This window comes from Schistocerca gregaria, chromosome 1 (assembly GCF_023897955.1).
Source record: "Schistocerca gregaria isolate iqSchGreg1 chromosome 1, iqSchGreg1.2, whole genome shotgun sequence".
In the NCBI taxonomy this organism is placed as follows: Eukaryota; Metazoa; Arthropoda; class Insecta; order Orthoptera; family Acrididae; genus Schistocerca; species Schistocerca gregaria.
Window position 1 is genome coordinate 1,173,110,438 of NC_064920.1, and position 20,236 is coordinate 1,173,130,673.

Below are 20,236 nucleotides of genomic sequence, written 5' to 3' on the forward strand. Positions count from 1 at the left end.
GGTTTGTTTTTTGGGCTACTGAGTTTATTATATTCCAAGCTTTTTACATTTATTTTTTGATGCCTGGATATTTATAGTGTTATGTTGTTTTTTTGCTTCAATAATAGCTGCCCTATATTGCCTTTGCTATGGTATAGTCTTAAATAAAATTTACTGATATTCAACTACAGTTTAAAAGGAATAATAATTGTAACAAGTATAGTACTGTTGGAGAAAACATGCTTTTGGCTCAGAAAGGTGATAATACCGCACCTCTAATGAGGGATACTGGTACCAATTTCTAGCGCATGCTGTAGATGTTGGTAGAGTCTTAGTCCATCGTCTATGGGTAGACTTGTACGTGACAAACTAAACATCTTTGAAATACGGGAACATGTTGTCTGCAGCGTTGTGAATGTTGTTGTTTTTTGTGTGAGAGGTTATGTGTAGTGCGTAATTGCTGTTGTTGTTTTCATGTTACTATTAAGATGGAAGAAGAGAGTGATCATAGCCGCAATTTTCATGAGATGGAGTTGGATGATCGTATACTTAAGGTATCAAAACTGTAAATCGGTTAGTCGTTCTGACGTTGTATTTCTTTCGCCATGCATGCAGTAGCTATTTTTCGATCTCATGAGAAAATTCTTCATTGGAAAAGTTTGACATTTAGTTATCTCAACTGTAACTTAAGTGCTAGCTCAATTGCCTTCGCGTTATGTGTTTTATAATGAATTCCTTTTCCCCCAGCGGATGTGGTTGTGACCATTAATGACAACGACTTACCGTATTTTCAGGCAATAGCAAAACAAGGATGGGAGAAACCTACACTTATTCAGGAAAAAGCTATTCCTCTGCTACTGGAGGGTAAAGATGTCCTGATTAGAGCGCGAACAGGATCCGGAAAAACCGGTGCGTTTGCCATACCAGCAATACAGAAAATACTTAATTCCAAACTGGTGAGCTGCAAAACTGAACAATCTTTTCTTTTTTTAATATTTATTTTTTCTTCTGAATTGGCTGTTAGGATTGTTTTCAAATAAATAGATTAAACTAGATTTACTTTCATTCCAATTGGACCGTAGTGAGGAGGTCCTCCAGGATGTAGAACATGTCAGAAAAACAATAATCCATGACCAATACTCAAAACTAAAACAAATAAGCTAATGTACCTTCCACAGGCTCCAAGTGGAATGATTGTCATTTTTTTAATGAACCCTAAATGAAAGTAACATTTTACAACACTCATTACTAAGATCCCATTAATGCACTGAATTTAAAATTAATTTTTTAAGGTCGTAAACATATAATAGAACAACAATACTTATTTGCAATGAACACATTACTGAACTGAAAAATAAAAAAAAGTTGATTCTACTGAGAAATTCATCAATGGAGAAGAAAGAGTTGGCCACCAATAAATCCCTTAGGCCTCTCTTAAACTTAATTTCATTGGTTGTTAAGCTTTTTATGGCTGCTTGCAAGTTATTGAAAATGTGTGTTTCTGACTAATGCATACCTTTTGTACCAGGGTACGTGACTTTCAATGCTTGTGAAGATTATTTGTATTTCAAGTATTGGTTCCATGAACTGAGCTGAGCTGAGAAATGATATTTTTGATGACAAATGTCATTAAGGAATAAATATATTGGGAAGCAATAGTTAGTATTCCTAGTTCCGTAAACAGGACTTTGCAGGATGTTCTTGAGTTCGCCATGCATATAACTCTTATTGCACGTTTTTATGCCCGGAAAACTTTAGCTTGGCTGGATGAATTACCCCAAAAATTATTCCCATATGGCATTATGGAGTGAAAGTAAGCATAGTATGCAAGATTTTTTATTTTTATATCCTCTGTGTCTGACAGAATTCACATTGCAAATAGAGATTTGTTTAGACGCTTCAGCAGTTCTGTGGAGTACTTCTCCCAGTTGAATTTATTATCAAGCTGTAATCCGAAGAATTTAATACTGTCCACTTCTTTTTTCTGCTTGTCATCATATGTTAGGCATGTACTCATGGGACACCCCTTACAAGCTCTGAACTGCATGTAGTGTAAGATTTTGTTTTTTGTAATGTACGTAATAATCCTCTTTATGTGAAAATTATTGTACAGTTAATGAAAACCCGATTCACTAGGTTCGTAACTGGTGTGTGTTATTATATTGTGGTTTGTAGTATATAGTGTGATCTCTTGATTAAAGCATGATAATTTCTGTAATTTTCAGGTTGCCCGGGAGCAGGCTGTTAAATGCCTCATACTTGCACCTAGTAAAGAACTATGCCACCAGATTTATACAAATATTCTTCAGTTGACCATTAAATGCTCAAGAGAGGTGACGTGTGTTGATATTTCAGCACCAGTAAGTAAGGAATTATTTCCTTTGATTTTGTTATAGGCTTCTATACATAATTATTATTGTTGTTGCTGTTGTTGAGACACTAATCTGGCTTAGCACTTACAACTTTATTTTATCTTTCTTATAGGTTGACTTGTCTGCGCAACAGTCACTTTTAACAGAGAGGCCTGATATTGTAGTGGCTACACCCTCAAGAGCTCTTGCTCATTTAAAAGCTGGTAACATAGATTTGAAGAAGTCTCTTGAAGTGTTGGTAATTGATGAAGCTGATCTTGTGTTTTCTTTTGGTTATGAAGATGAATTGAAGCAAATATTCAGGTGAATCAGATATATGAACACAATTTTTTTTAGTAGCAATCATTGAACCAGACAATAGTGGGTAGATTACATAGATGTAAATCTTTAATTCTTCCTCATAGCTGCTGATGAGTATTGAGAAACAGTGCACAGACAACATTTCACAATAGTAATGTATATATTTGACAGAGTATATGAATCTTTTGCAAGAGAAATCTGTTTTTGTGATTATTATTATTATCATCATAAGATTTCTATCCTTGAGGACAAGTTAATAGAAAAAGCGACTGAAATGAAATGTTATGCAACCCTCACAAAGACTGTTCCATTACCACAAGAGGTGTTGGAGAGGGCTCAATTTCATTGAAGGAAACATGCTGACTTTTTGCGTTTGTGTGTGTGTAACAACGAAAACAAAATGACCAATTATTAACAAAATTGTGTGATTGTATAGATAAAAAAAAATCTACTCACCAAGTGGTGGCAGAACATTCTGCCATCGCTTGGAGAGTAGATTTTTTTATCTATCCAAACACATAATTAAAATAGAAAGAAACTTCCACATGGGAAAAATATATTAAAAACAAAGATTCCAAGACTTACCAAGCGGGAAAGTGCCGGCAGACAGGCACAATGAACAAAACACACAAACACACACACAGAATTACTAGCTTTCGCAACCGATGGTTGCTTCTTCAGGAAGGAGAGGGAAAGACGAAAGGATGTGGGTTTTAAGGGAGAGGGTAAGGAGTCATTCCAATCCCGGGAGCGGAAAGACTTCCCTTAGGGGAAAAAAAGGACAGGTGTACAATCGCGCGCGCACACACACACACACACACACACACACACACACACACACACACACACACACACACACACACATATATATATATATATATATATCCATCCGCACATACACAGACACAAGCAGACATATAATTGGAATGACTCCTTACCCTCTCCCTTAAAACCCACATCCTTTCGTCTTTCCCTCTCCTTCCTGAAGAAGCAACCATCGGTTGCGAAAGCTAGTAATTCTGTGTGTGTGTTTGTGTGTTTTGTTCATGTGCCTGTCTGCCGACGCTTTCCCGCTTGGTAAGTCTTGGAATCTTGGTTTCAAACACATAATTATATTTATATACACAGATTTTTCGACATTACAGAAGCAACTGATTCCATCTGTCTACTTTGATTCGACACCATCAGTATGATGAAGATGGCTACTTCCAGCATGTACAAAATGATTACAATGATGTCACTACATACTCATGCCAACTAACATGAACAAAATTAAAAAGACACAATAACATCTCACTCCAAAAATAAAATGAAACTAATGAGACAACTGCGGGAAATTGGGTGTTTAGAGTGGGGACAAGCTATATATACAATAATTTAAAAAAACCACCAGGCCATCCCAAGACAAATACTATAAAAAAATTTAAATTACAGCGTTGTGCTACATCAAGCTAGGCAGACCTAACAAACACATAAACAAAAAAGAAAAAACCTTAATAACACACTGAAAACGTATCCATGTTACCACACCAGCTATCTGAACTCGAAACCACATTGGCACAATGATACTCAAAACTCAATACCACGTATTAAACTCAGTATGTCCACATCTATCACCAGAGGGCACCATCAAATAGAACACGAGATGTACAAACACAACCAACTCAAAACCTCCACGCCATATTGACATCGCACACCACATCCCACCACCATTACGTCATGGGTTGAAGCAAGAGGTGTGTAATAGGGACTTCCATTGACCCACTTTTCCTCCACTTTATGTGTTACTGACAACTAAAAAATAAAACAAACACCCATGCACTTGTATTGTTGAAACAGTCCTAGGTGTGGGTTACACTGGAAGTAGGCGGCTTGGTTGTGAGTTCATGAAACTAACAAATCTGATTATAAAATCTTGGGTTTGGTGATTCATCAGCCACTGTTTACTTGTGGGGGTGTCACCCCCCCACCCCTCCTTTTGTAATACATCTTCCAAAAGATTATTATGATGGTCATGGATATTGGGATGTGCGTTTTATATCATTTCTCTTGATGAATTATAATCTAGATTTCTTCGTGTCACTCATCAAAAGTTTTCTTTCAGATTCTTGCCACGTATTTACCAGGCAACACTTGCAAGTGCAACATTGTCAGAAGATGTATTGAGTTTGAAGAAACTTGTGTTGCATAATGCAGTTACATTAAAGTTGGAAGAATCTGAACTAGCGCCAGCAACACAACTGTCACATTATCATTTGGCGGCTGAAGAGGAAGATAAGGCAGCGATTTTATATGCACTACTGAAGCTACATCTTATCCGTGGCAAGACTGTCATATTTGTTAACTCTGTGGATCGTTGTTACAGGTCAGGAAACATATTTTGGAAAATCCCTACAATAATTACATGTATTTCTGTTCATCGTTTGCATGTCACATTATACAAAAATGGAACAAGTCATTTACCTGCAGTTTAAAATAATTTTTGTCCACAGTTTTCAATTTGGTTAGAATTACTTTGGTCCCCCTGCGGGTCAGAGGGTAAGAATAGGCCCGCGGTACTCATGCCTGTCGTAAGAGGTGACTAAAAGGAGTCTCAGAAGTTTTGGCCTTATCTGATGGTCCCCTGTCGGTTTGACCTCCATATCTCAAAATTCTTCCGGAGAGCAAGCCGATTGGGGAAGGATGCCTTACTTGGTGCATTGTGTCCATCTTGCGGTCAGACCTTTCGCCAGCTTATTAGTCGTTGCATTGCAGTCCTGCCCGCTCTCGATCTCTTGGGCATGGATACGTTCCTGCATGCGCTTTCCGCCGTGCGATGTGCAGTGCCACTTTCTGCACTGACGGTAACCATGGGCTACACGTCACCTAAAATCCAGCACGGTTGCCAGTCTGTTGTGGTGGGGCTGCCATGTGCCCTGTTGGTTGTAGCCCCCTGACAACACAGGGATCGCTCTACTGATGCCTGTGCCGTTAACTCCCTATGTATGCCAAGGAGTAGATGCCCATCTCCCTGGGGCATCAGGACTCCCGGCAATGGCCATCCTGCCAGGTGGCCTTTGCTGTGGCTGGGTGGCACCCATGGGCAGGGCCCTTGGTCGGAATAGGTGGCATCAGGGTGGATGACACGAAATGAAGCGTGACACATCTTTTCTTGCTGGTGGCCAGCCACCAGCAGTCTCCAAGTGCTCAAAAGCTCACTTTAAGGCTAATGTGTATGACCCCAAATTGTTCCCCTCCCTGGCCACACCGTGGGAGGAATGAAGGGCTATGAATGACAGCGAAAGGTATTCGCCCCGGTATCTCATCTGTACCAGAGCTGACAGGAATCCTTTGTGTCCATGAAGCCTCAGTTCTTTGTAGAACATTTAGAGGACAAGTTTGGGGAGGTGGAGGGCTTGTCCAAAATGTGGTCAGGGTCAGTCTTAATAAAAACAGCATCCTCTGCCCAGTCACGAGCCTTGCTCGCTTGTACAAAGCTGGGGGATGTTTCTGTTACTACCACCCCGCATAAAAGCTTAAATATGGTCCAGGGCATTATTTACCACAGAGATCTTCTTTTGCAGTCTGATGATGAGCTGCACACCAACTTAGAGCGATGAGGTGTCCATTTCGTCCAGCGCATCCACTGGGGTCCGAGAGATCACCAAGTTGCCACCGGTGCCTTCATCTTGGCCTTCGAGGGTGACAAATTACCTGAAAAGGTCACGTTGTGATGTCAAGCCATATAGCCCTCCCCCGAAGCGGTGCTTGAAGTGTTGGAAGTTTGGCCATATGTCTTATTGCTGTGCTTCCAGCCTCATATGTCGTGATTGTGGTTGACCATCCCATCTTGATACTCCATGTGCCTTGCCTCCCATCTGTGTCAACTGCGGAAAGCACCATTCCCCTTGCTTGCCGGACTGTAAGATTCTATAGAAGGAACGGAAAATAATGGAGTACAATACCCTGGATTGCCTGACCTACACTGAGGCTAAGCAGAAATTTGAATGGCTTCATCCTGTGTACCTGATGTCATCTTATGCCGCCACTGTCACTCCTGCTTCAGTTCCATCACCTGTACCACATACAGTCAGCTCTCAGAGCCAGTGGACCTCACCTGGCCCCCTTGATGGTGGGGGGCATTTCACTCCCTGTTGCTCTCCTCCATCTACCTCAGGAGCAACACCCCCCCCCCCCCCCCCCAACCATCGGGGACATCAGTTCCCCTTTCCCAGCCGGAGAAGCGTAAGATTTCTTCGGCCCCTCTTGCCAGGAAGGGGTCCCTAGGGGACCTCCCTTTGCAAGTTCAGACCAGTGGAAAAGCGGCTACCCACAAGTGGCTGAAACCACCACTGGTTGCTGCTCGTAGAGCCTCATGGTCGTCGTCCATCCCTGAGATTGACCCAATGAAGCCCTCCCAGCCTGAACTACCGAAGGCACAATGCGAGAAGCAGAAAAAGAAAAAGGTTCTCAAGAATCCCGACATTGCGGTGGCACCTGTCCCACCATTTCCTACAAGCTCAGCGTCTGAGGATGAGATTGTGGCGTCTGTTGAAGACCTGGATCTCACCGGTCCCTCAGACGCAATGGATGTCACTCACGCGGGTACTGAATTGGTGGCAGCAAGTGACCCAGTGGTGGAAACTGCCTCCGCTGTCCCTTCACGCCTTTCTCAGCCATGGACAATATCAGCCCCCAGTGGAACTGCAGCGGTTTCTTCCACCACCTCGCTGAGCTCCGACAACTTCTCAGCCTTCACCCTTTCCTCTGTATTGCTCTCCAAGAATCTTGGTTTCCGGCAATGTGAACCCCCACCCTCTGTGGCTATTGTGGTTATTATAGGGACCAGGTAGCTTATGAAAGGGTATGTGGTGGCGTCTGCATCTATGTCCTTCACTCACTTCACAGCAAGTCTGTCCCTTTACACACACCTTTCGAGGCTGTCGCTGTTCAGGTGTGGACGCCACAGGCTGTTACTGTCTGCAGTCTTTATCTTCCACCGGATGGTGATGTCCCACAGCATGTCCTGGCTACACTGATAGCCACCTTTCCTGTTACTGGGCGACTTCAGCACCCATAACCCTCTGTGGGGTGCGTCAGTGGCAACAGGTTGAGGCGCCACTGTTGAGCATGTATTGACACAGCTCAACCTTTCCATTTTAAATGATGGTGCCTTCACACATTTCAGTGTGGCGCATGGCACGTACTCAGTCATCAACCTTTCGGTCTGCAGCTCTAGCCTCTTACCGTCTGTCCAATGTAGTGTGCATGACGACCTGTGTGGTAGTGACCACTTTCCGATCTTTCTGTCACTGCCGCAGCGTCACTCTTCTCGGCGCCCTTGTAGATGGGCTATGAATAAGGCTGACTGGGACTTTTTCACCTCCATGGCCGCTATTGTGCCTCTTCCTAATGAGACCATTGTTGCAGTGGTTCACTTGGTCACCACCGGCATCGTTACTGCCGCAGAATCTGCCATTCCCTGTTCTTCTGGGTCCCCTCGGCGGAGGACTGTGCCTTGGTGGTTGCCTGAGATCGCTGAGGCAATTAAAGATCGCTGGCGGGCGCTCTAGCGCAACAAGCGACATTCCTGAATAGAACACCTCATTGCCTTTAAACAGCTAAGTGTGCGTGCTCGCCGCATTATTCGCCAATGCAAGCAGAAGTGCTGGGAATGGTATGTCTCCACCATTGGGCTCCATATCTCTCCATCGCAGGTATGGGCCAAGATTAGGTACCTCTATGGCTATCGGACCCCCTGCACTCTCACTGAATGGGGGAGTTTGTACTGGCTCCGACGTAATTGTAAACCGCTTGGCGGAGCATTTTGTTCCAAGTTCCGGTTCTGCGAATTACCCACTGGCCTTCTGCTCCATTAAAGAGCAGTTGGAACCTTTCATTTCACACCCACCATCCTGAATCCTACAATGTTCCATTCAGTGAGTGGAAACTCCATAGTGCCCTAGCCACTTGCCCTGATACAGCTCCTGGGCCAGATCGCATCCACTGTCAGGTGCCAAAACACCTCTCAGTAGACTGCCAGCAACGCCTCCTCGACCTTTACAACTGCATCTGGGTTGAGGGTGAATTTCTGTCGCAATGGTGGGAAAGCATTGTTATCCCCGCTTTGAAACCTGCCAAGAACCGATTGGAGGTGGACAGCTACCGCCCCATTAACCTCACCAACACTCTTTGCAAATTGCTCGAACGCATGGTGAACTGGCGGTTGAGCTGGGTACTCGAGTCTCGGGGACTTCTGGCTCCATCTCATGGTGGGTTCCGTAAAGGCCGCCAACAATCTGGTGAGCCTGGAGTCAGCCATCCGTATGACCTTTGCCCGCTGTGGCGCCATCACATCCTCTCTACGCTTCATGGTTGGAGTCTTCGGGGTCCACTGCCGATTTTCCTACGAAATTTTCTGTTGCATCGTACCGTCTGTGTGCAAGTCGCGCCTCCCATAGTTCATCTCGAGTTCAGGAGAATGGGGTAGTACAGTGTTTTGCCCTCTCGTCTGCCTGTTTTTAGTTGCAATTAACGGGCTCGCTGCGGCGGTGGGAATTTCTGTCTCAGCTTCGTTGTATGCTGACGACTTCTGCCTCTACTATAACTCCATTGGCAATGCACCTGCTGAACTCAGCTGCAGGGCACTATCTGCAAGGTGCAGTCTTGGTCTGTAGCGCATGGCTTCCAGTTTTTGGCTGCCAAGACCTGCGTTATGCATTTCTGCCGGCGACGAACATTTCACCCTGAGCCGCAGCTTTATCTTGCTGGCGAACTTCTTGCTGTGGTGGAGACACATCAGTTTTTTGGTGTGGTTATTGATGCCCGGTTGACTTGGCTCCCACATATTCGGCAGCTTAAAGAGATGTGTTGGCAGCATCTTAATGCTCTGCAATGCTTGAGCTGGGGAGCCGACCGATCTACCCTCTTACGGCTCTACCAGGCGTTAATTCAATCCCGTCTGGATTTTGGGAGCCTGGCTTATGGTTCAGCAAGCCGTTCTGCGTTGCTGGTGCTGTACCCAATCCTTCACAGTGGGATCCGACTTGCCACTGGTGCTTTCCAGACAAGCCCTGTGGACAGCATACTTGTGGAGGCAGGTGTCCCTCCACTGTGGTTACGGTGCCAACGTTTACTGGCCGCTTATGCTACACATGTTTGTAGCTTGCCTGGGCATCCTAACCATCGTCTTCTGTTCCCACAGTCGGTCATCCATCTCCCAGAACGTCGTCCCCGGTCGGGTTGTACGATTGCAGTCCGCATCAGAGAGCTACTCTCTGGGCTTGGGGTTTTCTCTCTTCTACCTCCTTTCCGGACCCCTCTGCGTACACCCCCATGGTGTGTGCCTCGCCCTTGCCTTCGGCTCGAATTGGCACAGGGCCCAAAGGACTCAGTCCCTCTGGAGGCCTTCTGCCACCGCTTTCTTTCCATCCTTGCCACGTATCAGGGCTCTGGTGTTGTTTACACTGACGGTTCGATGGTTGCTGGTTGTGTCGGTTATGCTCTGACTTGTGTCGGTTATGCTCTGACTCTAGGGGACCACTACGAACAACATTCGTTGCCGGCTGACTGCCTCGTTTTCGCTTCTGAGCTGGTCGCCATCTTTCGCGCCCTAGAGTATATCGGCTCCTGCTCAGGTGAGTCCTTCATTATCTGTAGCAACTCCCTGAGCAGTTTACGAGCTATCGACCAGTGTTTCCCTCACTCTCGTCTGGTGATGGCTGTCCAGGAGTCCCTCCATGCTCTTGCTGGATGCGGCCACTCTGTGGTCTGTGTGTGGACCCCAGGCCATGTTGGGATACCCGGCAATGAACATGTAGACCGCCTGGCCAAACAGGCCAACAATGAACCAACTCTGGAGGTAGGCCTCCCGGAGACTGATTTCTGGGCAGTCTTACGCTGCGCAGTTCTCTTGCTTTGGGATGCTGAATTGTGCAATCTGACCATACTTAATAAACTCCGACCTGTCAAGGAGACGACAGCTGTGTGGCTGTCATCCATATGAGCCGTTCGAAGGGACTCAGTTGTCCTTTGTCGGCTCCGCATTGGACACACCCGCCTGATGCATAGATATTTACTGAGCTGTGGGGACCCGTTTCTCTGTTGCTACAGGACGGTTTTGACAGTGGTGCACATTTTATTGGCCTGCCCGCTTTTAGCTGTGCTCAGGCAGAAATTTGCGCTGCCTGATACGCTCCCTGCCCTTTTAACAGATGACACTGCCATGGCGAGCTTAGTTTTGCGTTTTATTCGGGCAGGGGGCTTTTATCGCTTGCTCTAAGTTTTTGTCTTTATTTTGTCTCGAGTCTGGCCTTTGGCCTACAGTTTTAGACTGAGTTTTTAATATGTTTCTCGGTGGTTGGCTTTTCCTTTTTTTCTCTCTGGTCGGCCAACCACTGTCACACACTGTATGATTTTACTTCGTTTTGTCTGGTCTTTGACTAAGTTTCTCTTGTCCTGTGCGTCTGTCATCTTTTCCTTGTTCGTTTTTATTCTGTGTGGGTGTTTGACATTTGGGAAAAAGGGACCAATGACCGTAGCAATCTGGTCCCTTTTAAACTCCTGGACAGATGACCGTAGCAGTCTGGTCCCTTTATTCCCACAAACCAACCAACCAACCAACCTTTAATTCCCCAAGCCAACCAACAATTCATTACTTTGGAAATATTATTCAGAAATATTGCCTTGCATTGTCTCTTGAGCTGCTTGCACTTTCTTCACCATAGCATTTAAGCATTTATTATTGTAATAGTAGTATTTGAGTAACCATTTACAATTTTTTTCATTTTAGTTAGTAATGATGTTTTTATGGTATTGGCTACATGTTTTTAAAATTTGCTGTCTTATATACACTGTTGTTGTTGTTGTGGTCTTCAGTCCTGAGACTGGTTTGATGCAGCTCTCCATGCTTCTCTATCATATGCAAGCTTCTTCATCTCCCAGTACGTACTGCAGCCTACATCCTTCTGAATCTGCTTCGTGTATTCATCTCGGTCTCCCTCTACGATTTTTACCCTCCACACTGCCCTCCAATACTAAATTGGTTATCCCTTGGTGCCTCAGAACAATACACTATGTAATCAAAATTCCCCAGAAACATACATTTTTCATATAAGTTGCAGAGAGCTGCCATCTACTGCCAGGTACTCAATACCAGCAACCTCAATAGTCATTAGACATAGCGATAGAGCAGAATGGCATGTTCTGTGGATCTCAAGGACTTCAGATGTGGTCAGGTGATTGGGTGTCACTTGTGTCGTACATCTGTACACAAGATTTCCACCCTCCTAAAAATCCTAGGTTCACTGTTTTCAATGTGACAGTGAAGTGGGAACATGAAGGTATACATACAGCTCAAAAGTGTATAGGCCGACCTCATCTGTTGACTGACAAGAGACTGCCACCAGTTGAAGATGGTTGTAATGTGTAATAGGCAGTCATCTATCTAGACCATTATACAGGAATTCCAGGCTGCATCAGGATCCACTGCAAGTACCATGACAGTTAGGCAGGAGGTGAGAAAACTTGGATATCATGGTTGAGTGGCTGCTTATAAGCTGGTGCTAATGTTTTCCAGTCACCATGTATTGTGAGTAAGTGTTTTGTGGTGGTGTTGCATTAATAATTATAGTGCAGCACATCTGAACACTTGATTTGCAATAAAAGTAATCATTCAAAAGCACTTTCACTGGCTGTGAAGAAAATGGCTAAAATATTCCCATGAAATCGACAATAATAATGGGTAATGTGCCCTACCACTGTTGTGATTGATAGAGCAAACTACAACTGTGCAGTAGAAGAAAGCAGATATTTTGCTCAAAATGTGAAGGAATGTTCCATTGGATAAAGTTGAACTTCGCATGTATAAGGTGAAGTTAATGGAACTTGTTGTAGTGCACAAGCCAAAAACCCCACACTACTTGCTTGACAAACTGGTTGATACTAAAGGACATAATCAGGCTTCCTCCATATCATGCTCATTTAAATCTGACTTAGAATATATGGGTTGAGGTGAAAAGTGATGTGCCAAAAACGAGGAGGAGATTGTGCTCAGTGAGGTTGAAATGCTGATAAAAGAAGCCATTCCAAATGTTACATGATGGGGCGTGTTTCAAGTTGTCAGCCATACGAAGAATGTAGTTGGAGAGACCTGGATTCATGGACTATGACGAGTTTAGGGTAATATGTAACTTCTTTTGTTGCCTTGTTAATCTGGTTCTTTTGTCAAAACACAGCAGAGTTTACAAGTATTCATCTTACTAACATTCTAACACAGTTGAAATTGTGACAGAATTGTGAAACATTGAGTTATTAAACCAGTAACTGAGGGCAAGACAGGTCTGTGGTTTATGAAAAAGCCCTTTCTCAGAATAAGGATAAATAGGTAACTTCTTCACTTGCATTGTTACAAAACCCAAAGCAATTCTTTTTTTTACCAGCTGTTAATGATTCTTAAAAATTACATTATTTCATTGAAAAAATCTGTAGTTGATTGAATATCGTGGTCAATATGCAGTTTCACATGTTAATCATATGGCAAAATACTCTGCTCTTTGTGTGCTATAATTTTCCAATATCTTGTTTTGATACCTCAACCCATTTTTGAGATATGAGGGATTTATGAATATTTCATTTTGGCTTTTTCACTGGCATGTGCATTTGTGACGGAGTGGTTTGCATACACTCCATGCCCTCAAGATTAGAGACAGATAGTGAATCCTTCCAAGTTTAAAGGATATTACAATTTATTACCTACATTTCATGTGCAGCAATACATGACCTAACGTGCACCAAATGCAGATTCATAATGACCCCTATTTTTCACTGCAAACTTTAAGAATTTCTTGCAGTGGTTCACCTAACATGAAAATATTACAATAACCGTGACCATTAATGAAATGATAGTCAGTTCATCAGAAGCTAATGAATTGAGTTATGAGGTGTGTGAGGATCAGAGTTCATTACTGAATAGTTTCTTTAAAATTGTTTGGAAAACATTCTAGGTTGGCTGGCTTGCATGGCTTACTATTCATGCAGTCAGGTGAGCCAGCCTGATTAACGTGCCGAGTAGGCCCGGCATTACTGCCACCTACTGACTTGCTTGGCACACACAGGCGACTACGCTTCCCTCCACTCACTTCTTACTGAATTGTTAAAAGTCACAACTAACTTTAAACACTGTAAGTTGTTGTTGGAGGAAAGCATCCAGATGGCACTAGTTATGAAGCAGCCATTGAAATGGGGCACATGCTCAGCATTGGGTTCTGCTGCTGGGGGATCAACTCTGCTCTTGACCACAGTTTGAAGGTGACCATTCATTTAGGTGGACAGCCTGTTTTTGTTCATGTCCAAATAAAATGCTGTGCAAAAATTACAGCAGAGCTGAAATATGATCCTGCTCTTAATAGGCTAATGTAAAACTGTTACGTAACTGGTGTAGGATGTGCTGGGAGCTCGTCTTGGTCAGGTCTTATACCTGTATCATCCACAGTGGCAGGAGGTTGGGAGTAAGGTGTAGTGTAAGGATGGACTATTGTATTGCATAGATTTCATTATCCTCCTTGCAGACTAATACTGTCACACTTTTGGGGTGAAACAAGGTATTTACCTTCTGGAAGGCATCAACTAACTGTCTAACTCTGTCCATCTCAGAAGTCTAGTATGACTTCCAACCCCTACTCAAATCCTTAGGCTCACCCCAGAACCTCTCCCCCAAAGCCTCTTTATTCCAATCAAACTCTGCACATCCACCTTCCACGTACTTGCCAAATCCATAAACTCAGCAATCCTGAAATCTCCATTGTAGCAAGTTATCATGTTTTCACCAACACCTTCTCTCAGGTTCTCTTTACCTGGTAGTCCTCAGATCAACTTGTCACCTTTCACGATGTTGACCTCTTCTCTCTGATACCTTGCTGCTCCACCCTTACCTCAGTCCCTGTAAAGCCCACTAATCTATCAGTAGTACCTGTTCCACAAAATTTCAGGACAACTGCCGGATGTTTGTAGCTTCCTGACACAATATTTTGGCACAGTCTTCTGCCCATCTTCAGGTAACACTGGTGAAAACTGCCTGAGCCCTGGTATTTAAGGCCCCACCAGCATGTGCATGGTGAATTCACTCGGTGATGCGCGTGCGCTACTTTAGCGCATTCGATTCTGCTGTGCTGCACGGCCTCCGTGTGAAAACTCAGCGCATCGATATCAATTCGATTGGCTTCCCATGGTTCCATTACAGAACTATGCCGTCTACGGAGGACATGAAGTTTTTCGACGATCGGATTCCATGCCATATTCAATTGGATATCGCCCTCATGATTAATAAGAGACTCACTGTCCGACAGCCGTATTTCCACCGATTCATTAATAATAGAACTCCAAAAGTTAGATGTATGGGCCACAATTTTTATCTCATTGTAATTCATGACATGACCAGTGTAAATACAGTGTTCGGCGATGGCAGACTGACAAGGCTGAAGAAGGCGACTATGCTGCTGATGTTCTACAATGTGATCCTGCGCGGTACATGTCATTTGCCCTATATAAGATTTGCTGCATTCACATGGAATCCTGTAAACACCTGCCTTGCACAGCTCTGGGTCGTATTTGACACATCCCGACAAAATTTTTGCAGGAGGGCGAAAGATTGTTTTCACTTTATATTTTCTTAGTATTCTGCCTATTTGCACTGAAATATTACCAATATATGTTAAATAGGCAGTCATTTTTATATATTTACCGGTCTGCATACTGTCTCCACTTGCTGGGAAAAATACCCATTCTTTAGAAATAGTCTGCAGGTGCTCCAGTTCCGTTTGCAAACTACTGGTGTCAGAGATGACGTGGGCTCAGTGAATCAAAGTCTTCAAAACACCCATTGTTTATGCCGAATGGTGGCAACTAGCGGCCTGCAAGTAAATGTCTGTGTGAGTGGGCTTTCTAATACTGAATGACCAAGTATGCCATCGCACCAAGACGTCTAAAAAAAACAGGCATCCCTCCTTCTCCAGCTCCATAGTAAATTTTATGTTTTCGTGTATGGAATTCAGATGTTGTAGGTACTCTCGTAGACGATCCAAACCATGAGACCAAACTATAAAAGTGTCATCAACATATCGCCAAAATACTGTTGGTTTAAAAGTGGCTTAGGCGAGTGCTCACTTCTCAAAATCTTCCATAAAGAGATTGGCCACCAGGGGAGACAAAGGACTCCCCATGGTGACACCATCTGATTGCTCATAAAACTCGTTGTTAAATAAAAAATACGTAGAGAAGAGGGTGTGCTCAAACAGCGCTGTCTTGTTAGCTCCAAACCTATTGCCGATGAGATGTAGTGAGTCCACAAGATGTACATTTGTAAAAAGTGAAAGTACGTCAAAACTGACCAACAAGTCATAACTTTGCAGCTGCTGATGAAATCACTAGAATTCTTCATGTGATGTGGACACTTTCCTACCATTGGTTTGAGCAAAGGTGCCAAATCTTTGCTAAGTCGTAGGTGGCTGCTCCAGTATTACTCACAATTGGATGTAATGGCATGTTATCCTTTTGGATCTTCGGCAATCTATATAGCTGAAGTGGAACTGAACTATTTGGTTTCAGTTTCTTAATTACCTTCTTTGGTAAGGAACTGTTAGTCAGAAGTTCTGCTGTTTTCCACACCACTCGGGTAGTAGGATCCTTTTCTGTTTTGTGATATGTTGAGGCGCTTAATAAAACATTGATCTTATTAATATAGTCCTCTTGTAGCATTAAAACAGTAGCATTACCTTCGGCCGATATAAGTACCACTGTATCTGGGTTTTCGCAAAGTCTAATCTAAAAGCCGTAAATTCAACTAAATACCTAGGTATTAAAGTTACGAACAACTTAAATTGGAAAGAACACATAGAAAATGCTGTGGGGAAGGCTAACCAAAGGCTGTGTTTTATTAGCAGGACACTTAGAAAATGTGACAGAGCTACTAAGGAGACTGCCTACACTACTCTTGTCTGTCCTCTTTTAGAATACTGCTACACAGTGTGGGATCCTTACCAGATAGGACTGATGGAGCACATCGAAAAAGTTCAAAGAAGGGCAGCACATTTTGTATTATCACAAAATATGGGAGAGAGTGTCACAGAAATGATACAGGATTTGGGCTGGAAATCATTAAAAGAAAGGCGTTTTTCGTTGCGGCGGAATCTTCTCATGAAATTCCAAGCACAGACTTTCTCCTCCAAATGCAAAAATATTTTGTAGACACCGACCTACATGGGGAGCAACAATCACCACGATAAAATAAGGGAAATCAGAGCTCATACGGAAAGATATAGGTGTTCATTCTTTCCGCATGCTATACAAGATTTGAATAATGGAGAATTGTGAAGGTGGTTGATGTAGACCTGTGAACAATGGAGCAAAGAAGAGGAAGAGGTCTTTAAAATGACTGCCTATTTACCATATATTGTAATATTTCAGCACAAATAGGCAGAATACCAAGAAAATGTAAAGTGAAAGCCATCTTTCACCCTCCTGCGAAAATTTCGTTGCTTGTGGGATCTGTCAAAGATGACCTAGAGCTGTGCAGGGCAAGTGTTCACAGGATTCTGTGTGAATGCAGCAAAACTTATCTAGGGCAAACGACATCCACTGTACAGGATTGCATTGTAGAATATCAGCTGTATACTCGCCTTCACAGAACACTGTATTTCCACTGATCATGTCACAAATTACATTGAGACAAAAATTGTGACCCATTCGTCTAACTTTTGGAGTTCTGTTATTAACAAGTCCTTGGAAATGCGGCTGTCTGACAGCGAGTCTCTTATTAATCGTGAGGGCAGTTTCCTGTTGAATATGGCATAGAATCCAATTGTCAAACAACTTCGTGCCCTCCATGACCAGCCTGTGATGGGACCGTGGGAAGACAATCAAATTGATATTGATGCAGTGAGTTTTCACCACACAGGGCATGCGGCACAGCAGAATCGAATGCACTCAAGTAGCGCATGCACAGTGCCAAGTGAATCCACCATGTGGGGCCTTAAATACCACAGCTTAGGGAGTTTTTGCCAGTACCACCTGAAGATGGCCAGAAGACACTGTGCCAAAATATTGTGGCAGGAAGTTACAAACATCCGGCAGCTCTCCAGAAATTTTGTGGAACAATATGTATGCGGGGAAAGTTTGAAATCTCACAATAGTACCTGTGTTTAAATAAGTTCCCCACCTCCTCCCTCACCTTTCCACATCAAAACATCACTACAGTATAATATGGTGAACCATCGATGGAGCATCTGCAATGATGATAATTCACTTGTTGAGTATGTTAAAGTTATTACAAAAGCCTTTACAGTGAGGAAATATCCCTCAAATCTAGTTCTGAGACAGTGCAACATACTGTGATGAAACTGGCCCTTACCTCCATATCTATGACAGACATCTTAACTATAGACAGATCCTCAACTTTGTTATCTCCATCAAACAAATCACCATATGAGTGCTTTGCACCTCTTTCATATTTTCTTTCTTCATGTCTCCTTGTCATTTTAATTTTTTCTGTGGCTGCAAATGAGGTAACAATGTCTTCAGTATTTTTCCATATGACTTGCACTCGTTAATAAAGTACCCATTTTTGTCTTTGACATACCATTCAGTAGTGACATCAGCCCCTAAAACGAAAGGTTCCCATTAGCTCATTACTATATTCTCCTGTCTTGTCTCTAACATATTCACCATCAGCTCAGCTCCCTCTCTGGAAATGAATGTACTGATTGCTTCTTGAGAAGATCGAGTCCAGCAGCTGCGTTATTGCCACACCTAAGGTTATCTCCCAAAACTTCATAAACACTTTTGCCTAACAAAAAATCTCTTACTTCCATCAACACACTATCTACTTCTCCTCAAACATCTTCTCCAACATCCACCAATCACTATAAAATTCATCATAATCTTTTCCAATATCGACCAATACAATGAAAATTTCTGTAATTTCACTGCCTCCCTCATTACAGGAATTGCCACCACTGTATTGTAGCTCATCTGAACTGACATAACACTCAATCTCACCAGGTTTGGATTTACCTTTGCTTCTGATTCGGATTCCAATTTTGCTCCAAAAACTTTGATTACCATCGTCAACTTTCCCTAAATACAATGTATTGTCCTGTCCTGTAGCCTCATCGTCTAATACGTTACTATGTTTCAGTGTTCTTGCTTTCTGTGTTTTGTTACTTCACACCACTCTAAAATTTATACACACTTTTAATCATCTCCATTATTTGAAGTCTGTTTGCCTATCCTTTACACGCTCTTGGTTGTGTCATGTGTTGCGTCTGTTTCCACAATGGTTTATATTGCTACCTTCATACTGGAGATGCAGCAAAAGTCAGTTTTCCAGTCCACGACTCATTACCCTCCAACCATTGATCCTTATTGTGATTTTGAAAATTTTCATTGTGATTATTACCCTTCCAGAAAGTGTTATCATTATCATTTCTATGAAAATTATTATTCTGATTACATTCATGACAGTTATTGTGAGTTATGTTTGGTCCCTGTTGCCCTGTAGGTTGTTAAAATTATGTGGCTTGAATTTCACCCCCATTACAATTTCTCAGCAAGCTTTAAACCTTTACAACTGTTACAAGTCCCATAGTAGAAAATCCGGCAACTGTCTCTTGAGCATTCTAATTTCCATTAAAATGCTCAAGGACCATTAATTTTGCCAGCTCATTCACACTAAACCCCTGCATTGAAACACTACTGTTCCTGTAAGAACTAATTCTGAAGTTGCGTTAGCTTTGCTTCACTCCAGAATTTGTTCAAAAAACATCACTCAAACACATGAATTACTCATTAAATTTGCTCTCGATTGAGGATCACTTTCCAACTGCCTTTTTGCAAGTTTAGTTTTAGCTCCATCCAATGTTCTCACACAGACAGCCCACCCCACAGTGCAGTAATTATAGTAGGGGTCTGTCCCTTTGCTAGAGAATCTAGTTCGGTGCACACATTGTTAAATTGCTGCTTGCTGTACTGTCTCAGGATGGATTGCCACTTCTAAACTCTGTTTATTACATACAGTTGTTTTCTGACACTCTACTATTCTTCCAGACAAATTGCTGCATGTTACAAGTCTCCACCTCAAATGTATTTTGCCTTTGTACACAGTCATTCACAGTACCACTCAGCTCATCTTCTATCTTTTTGACCTTTATGTCAATTGATTATTTATTGTTAACAGGACCAATGTCATCTGATATTTTGCTCATTTCTGCTCTTGTGCCCCTTTAACTTCTCCTCAGTTTCAGTTTTTATTTTCTCAGCCAACGATTTTAGTACAGAAATTCTCTTTTATATCCTACAAATTTAAATTTTAATTCAATTTTTACACTCAGTATATTAGAATTCATATTTGTAAGAGCTTTCAATAACCAAGCCATCAAATACTCTGTAAGAAAATTTATTTATTGAGCCTGATCTGATTAGAGGCATCAGGGCCTTCAATTACATTGGACCAGAGTTTTACTCATACAGTAGCTTTTCTATATCATAGTTACCTAAGAAATAATGTACCGGATGGTTATTATTAAACTTTAACACATTATAACATGGAAACTAAT

The 20,236-nt window shown here is 42.7% G+C and overlaps 1 protein-coding gene across 2 annotated transcripts in view; it reads left to right on the forward strand.

Moving 5' to 3' along the window:
* Positions 1-220: 220 nt before the first annotated feature.
* Positions 221-20,236, forward strand: part of LOC126284353 (probable ATP-dependent RNA helicase DDX56) — a 103,789-nt gene continuing 83,773 nt past the window's right edge. Inside the window, exons 1-5 of one of the 2 annotated variants that reach the window (XM_049983230.1) lie at positions 221-533; positions 774-935; positions 2,205-2,339; positions 2,464-2,654; positions 4,756-5,016. In XM_049983230.1, coding sequence (XP_049839187.1) covers positions 468-533; positions 774-935; positions 2,205-2,339; positions 2,464-2,654; positions 4,756-5,016 — 815 coding nt within the window. In that variant the 5' untranslated portion in view covers positions 221-467. Of the gene's footprint in view, positions 553-773; positions 936-2,204; positions 2,340-2,463; positions 2,655-4,755; positions 5,017-20,236 lie in introns of both variants that reach the window. The other variant, XM_049983222.1, reaches the window with a different exon arrangement.